At 42.0% G+C, this 12903-nt stretch overlaps 1 protein-coding gene across 1 annotated transcript in view; it reads left to right on the forward strand.

The window, feature by feature from the left end:
• Positions 1-378: 378 nt before the first annotated feature.
• galnt9 (polypeptide N-acetylgalactosaminyltransferase 9) overlaps positions 379-12903 on the forward strand; it is a 120040-nt gene continuing 107515 nt past the window's right edge. Inside the window, exon 1 of the mRNA XM_087848892.1 lies at positions 379-1475. Within this exon, the coding sequence (XP_087705018.1) occupies positions 1235-1475 (241 nt within the window). The 5' untranslated portion in view covers positions 379-1234. The remainder of the gene's footprint in view (positions 1476-12903) is intronic.

A 12903-nucleotide genomic window follows, 5' to 3' on the forward strand; every position in this document is an offset into this window, starting at 1 on the left:
GACATATTTATTCTGTTTAGCTTGGCGTTAAAGCTGTAGTCAAGCATGTGATTTGTGAAATGATCCTTATAGCCTACTTCTGAAGCAGAGCGTGTATGTATAGGAGTGCATGCATGCAACCTGAAACATATGTGCGAATTGGTTAACCTTGTGAATAACATAGAAAAACCATTTAACACATCTTCACACAGATTTCCACAGCTCACCTGTACAGGGGGTGGGGTGGTGTAGATTGCTCTACCAAGTGGAAGTACACGCTGCTTCCATGGTCGCGCTATTTATTTTATTCCGACACAACACTGCTTGTGAATATTCATGATTGTGTGCCTCTAAACGTCAGGACGCAGCGGTGGCTCTTCCTCCCTGACAGAGCGGGGAGGCTGAGAGAGGAGCGACAGCATGCCAGAGCCCGGCTGCATCGCTCCCATCGACATCGAGCGTCGTTTGACTGCATTTGAGGGCAAATCTGCTCTCAACTCATCCCACGGTGCAGCGCCAAGGGAGGCGGCGATGGTCTGACGGGACGCAAACACAGAAAGAGACTCGGAGGCAGAGAGAGAGAGAGGAAAAGGGAGAGGGGAGAAAGAGAAACGCCGCTTTGTTTTTGAAACGCGCGCATACACACACGCGCGCATATATATATTTATTTATTTGTTGGACATAAGCGCGTTTGGATTCATATTTGCAGAGCGGGACGGATCGGGTGAGCACAACGCCTTTGAGGAAGGAGATGCCACAGAGCGGCGAGAGCTGTGTGACGCTTCAAAACCAGGGCTTTTCTTGCGCGATGGACGAGACATATTGATGCTAAGGAACTGGCGAATTACCACGTTGCGGAGGAGAGATGTTTTGCAACTGCCGGGGGCTGCTCGGGAGGATGAATGCCTCCCGTGGCGTCATTTCTCGCTTGTAATATGTAGGTGAAGCGAGTGCAGCTGTTTGTCGACTAGTGAAGCTCATAAAAGCATCGCTCACTGGTTGGAGCCGAGCTCCGGGGACGCTACTAACATTTCCCACCTTGTAAGTTCTATGTGACCGGTGCGGTGTCCCACTACGGAGCTGTCCGTGGTGCTGAACGGATCCGCCAGCCCTTCGGGTCTCCACGAGTTGACCTTCTCTCCAGCGAGCACAGAAATCACCCCGCCGCAAGGCACACTGTAAGGTGACAAAGGAGGCCACCGCTCATGAGCTTTTGCCGGGCTTGACTGAGTCAGCCAGACAATATTCTCCTTTCATGGCTGTGGCACGCAAAATCAAAACTTTGCTGACCGTCAACATCTTAGTGTTTGTGGGGATTATACTGTTCTCGGTGTACTGCAGGATCCAGGACCGATCCGAGGAGCTCATCCAGATAGGGCGTATTTCTGACCAGAGGCTGCGAGCCAGAAATGGCAAAGTTTCCAACTTGGTGGACAGGCAGTCAATTCTCCAGAGGCTGGAGAGGCTGGAGGATGTGGTCTACAACCAGTTAAACGGTAGGAAACTGCTTGAAGTTCTTAGTTGTTAAATCCGTGATCTATGAAAGCAAACATTTTATATTTAGCATTTAGTCCTTGTCAGCCAATTTATCGGGTAATAAGATGCGCTCAGGTGAGTTTGACCTGGACCATGACTCATGCATTTTATGTATTTATTTATTTATTGTCAGTCTAGCCTCATTTCTTTGGTAAAAGCGCTTCACTGTCACATAAATTAATGGCTATAGTATCAGACTTGCGCATTAATAGGCTAATTATGCATTGTATACTTTTTGCATGTGCTTAAGCACAAATGAAATCGGTGTTGATGTACTTCCCTGTGCTGTCACTGACCTAAACTTGTAAACTTCACACGAATTTCTAATAATTATCGAGGTCGGTGCAGAATCGCACTTGGAGAAAGTCTGTACGCCAGCAGCATTGCTGCCATTTCACTGGAAGCATCGCTGGTGAGATATGCCAGGTTTAACTGGCAGTCTGCGTTTTGAAGGAGAGTCTAATGTACTACCTCTGTAACACAATGACAGACTTTTACAGGATTTCATTACACGGGCTGTGGGTCAGATCTGGTCTTTTTGACCACAGCAGAAATCCTGTTAAATCAGGTTACGTCTTACTCTGCCTTACTGTTTTATTTAATACATCTATGTGTTTTAAGCAGGAGAAGGTCGTGGTGAGTGAGTGGGCTTCAAAAGATTCATGAAACGAATGAGGCATGACTACATCAGCCTCTATGTTTATGTGCACTTCATACATGCACACTTTCTACCAGTACTTTTTATTCTTATGATCATCATTTTTCTTAAGGGAATTTCTTCAATTCTGATTCAAATGTTAAATAGAAGCTGATGGGCTTTTTGGTCAAAGGTTAAGCAACCACACGTATAACCTATTTAAACGAGTTTAGCTAAAATATCCAGTGTCTTTTGCATTCCTGTAAGCGACTCTGCACCACAAATATCTTTGAGGACTTAATAATTTTTTTCTAAACAGTTTTTTTTTTTTTTGCAATGAAAGAAACAGATTTCTTGAATTAAACGCTTTTTTTTTGTTCCAGAGTGCTCGCTCACATAATAAGGGATAAGTGGGATCACAACTAATATGTTCTCACATCCTGTGATTACCACAGGAGTGCTTTTCTTCCGTGCATCATGAACCGTACCAGATGCATCTGCATGAAGTGGTTGACTTGATGATGACTCAGTGACTGCTAAACTTCAGCCTTTTGAAGAGCGCATCCAGTTTTGAATTCAGTTATTTGGGCAACCTTTTCTCTCACTAGTACAGGAGGGATCTGTTTTTGATCCAGGGATGCCTCATCTACAAAGGCACGTATTTTCAAGCCAAATAATGAGAAGGCTGCATGGTAGACTGTTACACGGAGTTACTGATTTGTTTCTTGACACTATAGCTAAGGCTTAATGATAGAGAGCAAAGATTTCATCATAACCTTTTAATAGTCAGCCTCCTGAAAGCCGTTTAACCCAGAAACGTTACAATAAAGACATAAACAATTTGAAGAAAGTAAGCATGTCTCTTTTGCCACTGAAGTTGCATCATTTTATCTTAACTCTATGGAGAAAGATTAAGAAGACAAGGTGGGGCACTCCATTTGACTGTTTCCTTTAAGACCCTCACCAATGAATATTATTTTTTAACATTGTTTAGTAATTTGGAACAGGTTTTATCCTATATTATCAACATGTGATTAACTGCCTGATAATTACCTGTGTGTTGATTCTATTTAAGCTAAGTGTGAGCATTGCTGTCATTTGCGGTCCTGCTACTTTCTCTCTGCTCCGCAGTCTCTTTTGCTTCTTTGTGCGACTTGAACAGCAAAACAGGGACACACAGTTTTGTTTTTGTAAATTTTAATAGGTAGAGCCTAGACATTGCTTCAGGCACTTTGAATTTTCAGATGCACTCATATGATTTCGTTTATCCTCTCTTAGCACCATGCTGTGTTCAGGAACATCCTGATGTACAAGTGAAGCAATGTGCATAAGTGTGTTGTCCTCCCCCTTCCCCTCTCCTGCTTAACATGCAAACATTTTAAGTGGTACAGGGCTTTCTAGTGGATGCTGTGGCAGGAGTGTGAGGTGGGAATTAATTTGCATATTCATAGATCCGTGCATACAAAATGAGGTAATGATGTGGAATTACATCAAGACCATTTCAAGGCATAAAGAGGTTATTTTCGTAGAAAACAAAATCTAAATATATATTTTTAATGATCAGAGATGAGTTTTCAGGTATTTCATGAATGCAGAGGGACTTGTCGAGTTAGATGGTGAACGAGGACCCCAGACGGAAGCAGCAATCAAAATGAAACCAACCTTTTATTGGAGGCAAAACAGCAGAAAGGAATAAACTCCATGAACCAACATAGGAAGAATTAGGGGTTGCTCTAATAACTAGGAATCTGGCATAACCAGGGGTGTTCGTGGTGACTGTGGTCCCAACTTCAGATCGTCATTGAGCTCCTCCTGTGTAGTCTTGTGCTAATCCAACACCTTGTAGTCCATTCCAGCCTTGTGCAACTACAGTCTTGTCCCTGATGTCCTTTTACAGCTCTTTGGTCTCAGCCATGGTGGTGGAGAGGTTGGAATTAGGGATGCACCGATACCGATACTGGTATCGGGTATTGGGGCCGATACTGTAAAATATGTGCGTACTCATACTCGTAAAAGTTAACCGATACCATGAACCAATACCAACTTATTTCATTAATCAGAGGGTGGCTTGTCATTTCTGTTGTAGTTTTTTAGATTGGCCACTAGGGGGACATCCCACGCTAAACAGGCACAGGGTTAGGCGAGAGAGACTGGCGGCTCCAGAAAAAAAGAGAAACTGGAGGCTGCTGTAGCTAGGCTAAACAAAATGTCAGCAGTGTGGATCAGCCAACTTTAACTCAGGTTTTGGAAAAGCGATGAAAAATGTCAAGAGAAAATCCACGGGCAGTTAAAATAACAGAGGCTCTGACTCATTTTATCGCTCTGGATGACCAGCCAATGCCGGTCGTGGAAAACATAGGGTTGCACCGTCTTCTCAGCATACTCGAGCTGTGATAAGAAATATAATAAATAAACAGAAGTGTTTATTTATTATTCTGAAAGCTCGGGACAGTGCCAATAGTTCAGTGATATTTTGTTAAATTACAATGTGGCGACTCTGCAATAATTTAACAGAAGTGCTTATTTTTCACTTGAAATTTTTTTGTGGTCATTTTTATTAAGATTTTCTTTTTTATCGGCAGAGAATAAAATAAAACCTGTCTTCCAATTCATTGCATTTGTGTGTGTGTGTGTGGTAGAAGTATCGGTTTTTGTACTCTATATCAGCAAGTACTCAGATCCAAGTATCGGTATCGTATCGGTTTGAAAAAGCTGGTATCGTTGCATCCCTAGTTGGAATGAAATAAATTTGTTCTATGGACAAGTGTGCTTTATATATATAAGGAGCTGAGATCATGAGACTCTGTATTGATTGATTCATTGTAATCTCTGTGCTACAGGGACACACAGACAATCCATGGGAACCAGAATTCAGGATGGTTTGTAAGGGATCAAATACTTATTTTACTCACTGACATTAAAATTTGCATTGTGTTGTTTTATGGATTTTTTTTGGTTGATATTCGCTCTCTCTACATTAATATGAAACAACAATAAAAATGAGAGACTGTCAAGGTCTCTGTAAAAGTGTGCAAACTTACAAAATCAGCAGGATCAAATAATTATTTCCCCCACTGAAGACAGGATGAAAGTGAGACAGTCAATACAGCAGAGTATCACTGCTACTGGGCATGAGCACACAGTGTCTGCACAGATCTTGTTGACTGTGGGACTCAAGGTCAAACAATAGGCTTTTATATCTTTATATATTCTAAAGACGAGCTGCCGTCCCAGCTGAAGAAGTACGACATGTACGTTGTCTCATTCCATGAGTGCGATGCATATTTGAGTCTTTGAATGCCGGCGATCTCCTGGAAGGCGTGTTTCCTCTAATGCTAGGCATGCGCTGTCAAAAGAGTCACATCAATTTCATAAAATATTCTCAGACCTGACTTGTCTTTGCTGTTGCACTGCTGAGTCCAAGTATCTGGAGCACAATTTGCAGGTTTTTCACAAGTGTGCTGAAGAGGGGAACAAACCACAAAGTGCAGAGCTGGCACAGTTCCCTGCCTGCCAGGTATCATACAAAATATGACAGAACGAAAGCATTTTTTTGACCTTGGAGTGAGATTCTTTGATTAACAATGACACCGGGTGTCAGGCTGTTACACTGAATTTCAAATGGAGCTTCACATGACAAGTTGCTGAATTCAACTGCAAAAGTGCAGCTGTACAGAGTGACAAATGCAGATGTATTACTTGTAAATAATCTCTATGCGGTCCAAATCATAAACATCAATCCGTTTCCGTATAGTCATTTGTCTTAAGCAGAAGCAGGAGCACACAGTGGATGGATGCTGACAGTCACAGGCCTTGCATGATTTTTCACAAACTGTATCCTATGGCCACTGGGGATAACTATGGTGAGAGGACTCAACGCGCCAATAACTATTATCATGTCCAGCAGCGATATGAAGTAATCGCCCATTCCTCCTGTTGTTTATTGCCTACCTATGGCATGCCATGGGATATGCAGTACAGTCCAATTAGATTTGAAGGACATAAAAGAGCCAGAGAATTCTTATTTCACGGTTGCCTGAAGAACGAGCACTAGACTCCCAACAAGAAAACAACGGTCAAGCTTTTCCAGCAGCCCAGTCTGTGCAGAAATGAGTAACATGAGGGTTATCAGCAGCATTTCTCTGCTGTGGATGCCACCAGCTTTGAGCAATCAGATGAGAGGTTTTAAGCTTGTTAACAAGCTTATGAAGTAGTGTTTTCGACTTAAGTACAACATTAGCACCGGTAAATACTTCCTTGCAGGTACTTAGCTGCTGAAGCCCTCTAAGTCTTACTGACTTAAATGCACACTATACCCAGATATTGATGGACATTTAGAGGATTTCTTTTGACACTGTTAAAATGTTTTGTTTGGGGTGTTTTGGTCAATATTGAGATGGAAATCTTTTACTTTAGAGTTAGACATCCATCATGAAGTCCTAATTTTCAGTTATCGTAGGGAGGGGGGGAAAGTGCATGATTGCAGGATTAATTCACCCAGTGGAAAAGTTGACTGTGACTTTTAAAGTGTATTTGGGAACCAAACGTCGATTGATTGATATTCTATGTCAGTTTTGGCACAGCTGGAACAACTGCAAAAACAAACTAATTTGAATGATGTACTGTTCCCATTCACATGCTACATCATTTTGGCTTTTATGAGATGTAGTGCACAGTATTGTAGGACTGTCAGCATAAGTATTCTAAGAAAACTGTGTGTCGAAAGCTAAATACAGCTCAACTTCAAGTAATATGTTTTGAGCTTTAAACTATTACGTCCACTCTTCTTTACATTATTGCTTCAGTTCATCAAGGTTTGAGGCTCTCAAGGTCCCACCACAGCTTTTCAATCAGGTTGAGGTCTGGACTTTGACTGGGCCATTGCAGCAGCTTGATTATTTTCTCTTTCAGCTGTTCTGTGCTTGGGATCACTGTTTACACTACAATCATTAGAATACTTTGATATACACTGAAACTCATGGTCAACTCAATCACTGTAAGGTGTCCAGGTTCTGTGACTGCAAAAACACCCGAGATCTTATATAGTAAATCTGATCTCATTTGCAGTTGAAGATGTCAACAGTTTTTTTTTTTAAATGTCTCTTCCTTTGCTTTTTGAAGGTAGAGGAAGACGCAGCACTGGTGAAACATTAGCTTATTTCAACAACTGAATTAATCAGTGAACTTAAAAGTAATACATTTTATTTAAAAGCGCCTTTCAAGACACTCAAGGACACTTATCAATAGAGTAAAAACACATAATAGAACAAAGACAGAACGAAGAACAATAAAAACAAGATAAAATAAACAACCGATAAGTTCACAGTGAATATGCAAACGTGAACAGATTTTTAGTTGGGATTTAAACTGGGGGAGAGGACCAATGTTTCTAATATCCAGGGGTAGGGAATTACACAGCCTGGGAGCAGAGCAACTGAAAGCTCTGCTTCTAATAGTGCTGAGGCAGAAAGAAGTGCAAGTTGAATAGAAGAAGAAGATCAAGTGAGCGGGCAGAAGAGGTAGTTCTAAAGGTCAGAAAGGTAAGGAGGAGCAAGGTTATAAAGGGGCTTGAAAGTGAACAGAAGAAGCTTGAATACTATTCGGAATTTCACAGGGAGCCAGTGAAGTTCCTGAAGGATAGGGGTGATGTGCTGGTAGGAGGGGGTTCTGGTAATAATGCAGGCAGTGGAGTTTTGAACCAGTTGAAGCTTATGGAGGCACTTTTTGTGGAGACCATGTAAGAGAGAATTACATTAGTCAATGCAGGAAGTAATGTGGCTATGAACTAGAATGGACGCAGACAGGATGGAAAGAGAAGGACGTAATCGGTTAATGTTGCATAGGTGGAAATAGGCAGAACAGGTGAGCTCATTGATGTGAGAATTATAGGATAGTGAGCTGTCAAGGACAGCTTAACCAGAGGTAAATGGAAAACCGTGGAGTTCTCAGTAGTGAGAGTGAAATGATTTGCCATCAGCAAGCTGGATTTGATGCCGATGAGAATTTCAGTTTTGTACTCGTTGAGCTTAAGAAAATTAGAACTGAACCAGAATTTTAATTGTGTAAGAGAAGGTCAAGGTCAAGTGGGTTTATTGTCATCCCAATCCTGTGCAGTGGTACAGTACACAATGAAACAACGTTCCTCCAAGAACATGGTGCTACATGTGACATATAACAGACAATTGACACAGGAATACATAAAGTGCAATGTGCAAAATTGCAAAAAATTGCAAAAATTACAAACAAAACAAAAGAAAGAGTGCAGCACCAGACATAACAGACATGAGACGATGCAGACTCAGCAGTGCAATAGAAATTTGCAAAAGACTGAGTGCTGTGCAAAAAGTAACTTGGTGTATGAAGGTGTTCCTGTATGTATGAGATTGTTCAGATAAGTGCTTGGTAGTGACGTGTATGACGTGTATGAATGTATGCGTGTGTTTGTCAGTCCAGTGGGAGAAGAAGGTGGGAGGGAGGAGTCCGGCCTGCAGCAGAGATATAATTGAGTGTCATCGGCAAAAAAGGAAAGTGAAGATCAAATTTAAGGAAAATGGTACCAAGAAGACGAAAATTTATTATGAAGGGAAGAGGGCCTAAGACTGAACCTTGGGGTACACCAGAAGGTACAAGGAATAAACAAGGGTGGAAGGAGATATGATTGGAATCAGGCTAGGTGTGTGTCAGAGATGCCAAGAGAGGAAAGTCTGTTTAGCAGGATGGAGTGAGAGATAGATCCAAAAGGACGAGAATGTTGAGAAGACCAAAGTCAAGTTAGTGACTTTAAGTAAAGCGTTTCCGTAATGTGACATGAGCGGCTTTTGGTCATATTTGGTATCAAGTAAAACAAACTACAAGTGCTTATATTTTGCAAAACAAACACACAGCTTCAGCTGTTACATTCAAACATACTTGAATGTGGCTGTAGCTCAGGTGGTAGAGCAGGTCATCCACTGATCGGAAGGTTGGTGGTTCGATTCCTGGCTTCCCCTAGTCTGCATGCCAAATATCCTTGGGCAAGATACTAACCCCAAATTGCTCTCCGATGCATCCATCGGAGTATGAATGTGTGTGAATGTCAGTTAGAAAGCACCTAAGAAAAATGTGCTTGTGCGAATGGGTGAATGCACAAGTTGTGTAAAGCGCTTTGAGTGCTCAGAAGAGTAGAAAAGCGCTATATAAGAACCAGTCCATTTACCACTTGTGTTTTTACATATACCCATACAGAGCGGTTCAGTGTGGGGAGATTTCCAGAGCTCGACAATAGAGCTGCTTGGATAGCTATTGTTCCGAGAGGGGCTAGAGTCAGTCAGCAATTGCAAGATTAAGCTATTTAAAAATAACAACACAACAACAACACATCAATATTTATATATTTGGCTATTTTCATTCTGATTGTCTTACTTGGATTGGACACCAATGAAAGTACCTGAAAGCCATTTGATTCGCTGCCTCTCTTGTTTTATCACCTTAAAGCAGAACTGCTCTAAAAATAAACTTCTTAAAAAACCGACGTTGGTGTTAGAGAGCCCGTGCACTGCTATTGTGTCTACTCCTTTTCTCTGACCATCACTGGAAGCATCATTGTCTAAGCTCAGCTGTTGTCCCACAACTTACAGGCACACCGAGGTGCTTGTCATCAGCCATGCGTGTCACTTCCTGTCTTTCCCCACTGCGTAGGAGCTGATGGGCTGGCAGCCTCGCGGGTCCAGCTGTAGCACCAGATATGCTTCTTATCTATATGCCCAATTATAGGGAAAAATCTAACGCTGTTTATAGGCCAAGCCAGCTCAAACAAAGACCTGATGAGGATGGAGAAACAGCCCTCTCACTCCCCTCCACGCTGGCATGCGCTTGGCACTCAAACTCAATTTTAATGATACGTATCATGGCGCGCGTATACGTTGTGCAGCGTGTAATGGTGGCGGCTGCAGGGACATCACATCTCTGCGTGATGAATCCTGATGAAATGAATTATATTATAATAATGATATGTAGATGAGGCGCTGGTTGACAACAGTTTCAGAAACAGATAACAATCAATTCTGCTCAGCCTTGAGGAATCACGATAACGAATTCAGCGGCTCACCTGACAATCAGCAGGCAGCCGCAGACAATAATGTCAATTTCAGATGGAGCGAGCATCCCTCTTATTTATACTGCTGGCTTCGAGTCATGCAGTGATTACATTACCAACATTTAATGATGATATCCAGTGACTGAAGGGCATAGGCCAGTTTGCCAGGCTGGATAACTGATCATGTAAATTTTCTTCATGATTTCTTGATGCAGAGCAGCTCCACATCCTACGGAAAGGAGCTCCTCATGACTGGGTCCCGTCTCAGAGTTGTAACATTCTGACACACTTCAAAGACTTTTTGCTATTTTTCCATCAACGACTTTGTTCTTGTTCTCGCCTCATTTCATTGCACACTTTTAACCCGACCAACACGGCAGTAAACACGAAACTTTCAATGATTTATTTTATGCGTTATATCTGCAGTACATGAGCTATTGTCAGTGCTTTTGCATGTTTAGAGATAACTTAGTGGTCTAATTGGTATCAATTTCCAAATCGGAGTTCTCATCCTCTTGGCTCCCAGATTTAAACCAGTGCTTCTTCCAGCTCTCAATGTTTCATAGATTTGTTTTGGCCTTTGAAGACTTTAAATCTCTTTAGAATGAGTTATTTCCCTCCTCTTCAAGAGACCGCTGAAATCCTCCACCTCCCCTCAGCATCAATATTTAGAACTCTGCTGCATCACTTTGGACACACTTAAAACCACTCGTGCTCTTAAATCATTTATTAAAAACGGGGTCATCTTTGAATTTGAGATTCTTTCTTGTAAAGGCCACATCGGAATCATCCTGAAGGTTGTTAGATAATTTATAACTGTCGTGGCTCTTACTGTATCATGTTAGATGGTTTTGGACAAACCATTGAGGGTTGAGAGGAAAGAGCTCAGAGACGGATACAAGCTGGGACACAATGAGACTGAAACCGGTGCGAGTCGTCGCAGATGAGCCACATTGTGCTGATCCTTTGGATGGGAGTGAGGCCTGAGAGGGAGAAGCAGATGCTGGGCTGTAATTGCCTCAAAGTAAAGTTGTGAGAGTGCAACAGCGCTGCTTGAAGGGCTACTAGCACTTCAGAAACAGTGAATGGGAGAGAAGCTCACGGAAAATGTGAAATAAAATTTTTTATGCTGGAATATTGGTTTTCATTCCCAAGAGTTTCACGTTGTGTTGTGAGCTTTTAGTCACTGTCATTTTTTCCTTTTTTTGACCAGAATACAAGAGCCTACTAGCTGGATGCTTTTATACAAAGTACCCCGCAGGATCATGTGTACATACATTTTTAACTTGTGTAGCTGCTGTGGCAGGAGAGCTTTTAGTCCTCACAATGTTGGTACCATGCTCTACCCACGGACAAACAGTCTAGGTATTTCTTTCAGATAAGAAAGCAGTCCATTTTTGGAAAGAAAATTTACTGTGCAATAGAAGTATGTGGCTTTTGCCCTTTATAAATGTATGCATATTCAAGTGATTACTTCCAAACCAATTTTACACGAATAGACACCAAACTCTAGAAAATCTGATGAATGAATCAATGCCAGTGAAAGCTGTTTTATTATATGAAGTCATCTTTTGAGCAACATCAAAACAGCAGCTAAATTTAAAAAGAAAATCTTCAATAAAGATATTAAAGCTTGTCGCGGTACAGTTTACATGTCAGCAATCCAACCTTTTGCTGAAACAGACAGACAGACAGCGGATCAGACTTTAAGGTCTCATCCCATAAAGGAACCTTCAATCAGACCGAGGCAGCTGTAGACAGGAAGGAAGCAAAAAATAACGCGGTGACCAGAAAACAAAGCTGGCAGGAGTCGTCCTGCTTCCAAGACACACGCAGAGACAGAGAGGCCCTCCAGACTTGAGACTCTGGCTCTGGAGGCTATCTGTGTTATTGTGTGACACAGGCAGCTATGACAGATGGCTTGTCCGTGACGTGAACCCCACCCATACTTGTCAAAATGCCACCACGTTGGCTGGTGTCGGGCATGCTAAATCCCTCTCGTGGGAGAAGCCGGTTTCCAAGCATTCAGCTCCAATTACAAATCTTCAGTCGCACCCGAGGATTTGAGGCCATCCAAATATGGTGATTACTCCTCAGTTCCTGGAGGGGGTGAAGCCGAGAGCTGAGCTCTTCATCGGTATGCGCTGTTTGCTTACTGTCTGTGTGTCCATCTGTTGATATGGAGAACAGACGCAGCTCGATTATTCTGTGGAGGCCACAGTGGAAGCTTGGCTCGCATAACAATTATCTGACATTATCCCGCAGTTTCATGGAATTTTAAATAGTCGAACAATAGTGAAGGCTGGCACGGACGCATGACAACATCTCCTTATAACAGTTTCTTTGTAGTTTAGACACTGCACAGAAATTATTTTTGGAGGGTGGGTGATGTTAATGGGAGTTTTGCAATGCGGGTATTTTAATTTTCCCATGGCAAAGACTTATATTGTATTTCTCCCCAGAAAAACACTGAATATAAAAATCGCTATTTTACAAACATGGAGATTGCTTGCACCATAAAAACTGCAGTGTTTGTAAGCCTATAAATAAGGACAATTATGTCCTCATATTAAGATTTTATCTCCCTGTGATGTCATCAAAGCATTACTATGTGCAATTAAACGTACAGTGCAGAGATCTCCGACCTGATGACAGATTTTCAGCAGAGCCAAAATGC

This window comes from Neolamprologus brichardi, chromosome 12 (assembly GCF_056152115.1).
Source record: "Neolamprologus brichardi isolate AB-2024 chromosome 12, ASM5615211v1, whole genome shotgun sequence".
In the NCBI taxonomy this organism is placed as follows: Eukaryota; Metazoa; Chordata; class Actinopteri; order Cichliformes; family Cichlidae; genus Neolamprologus; species Neolamprologus brichardi.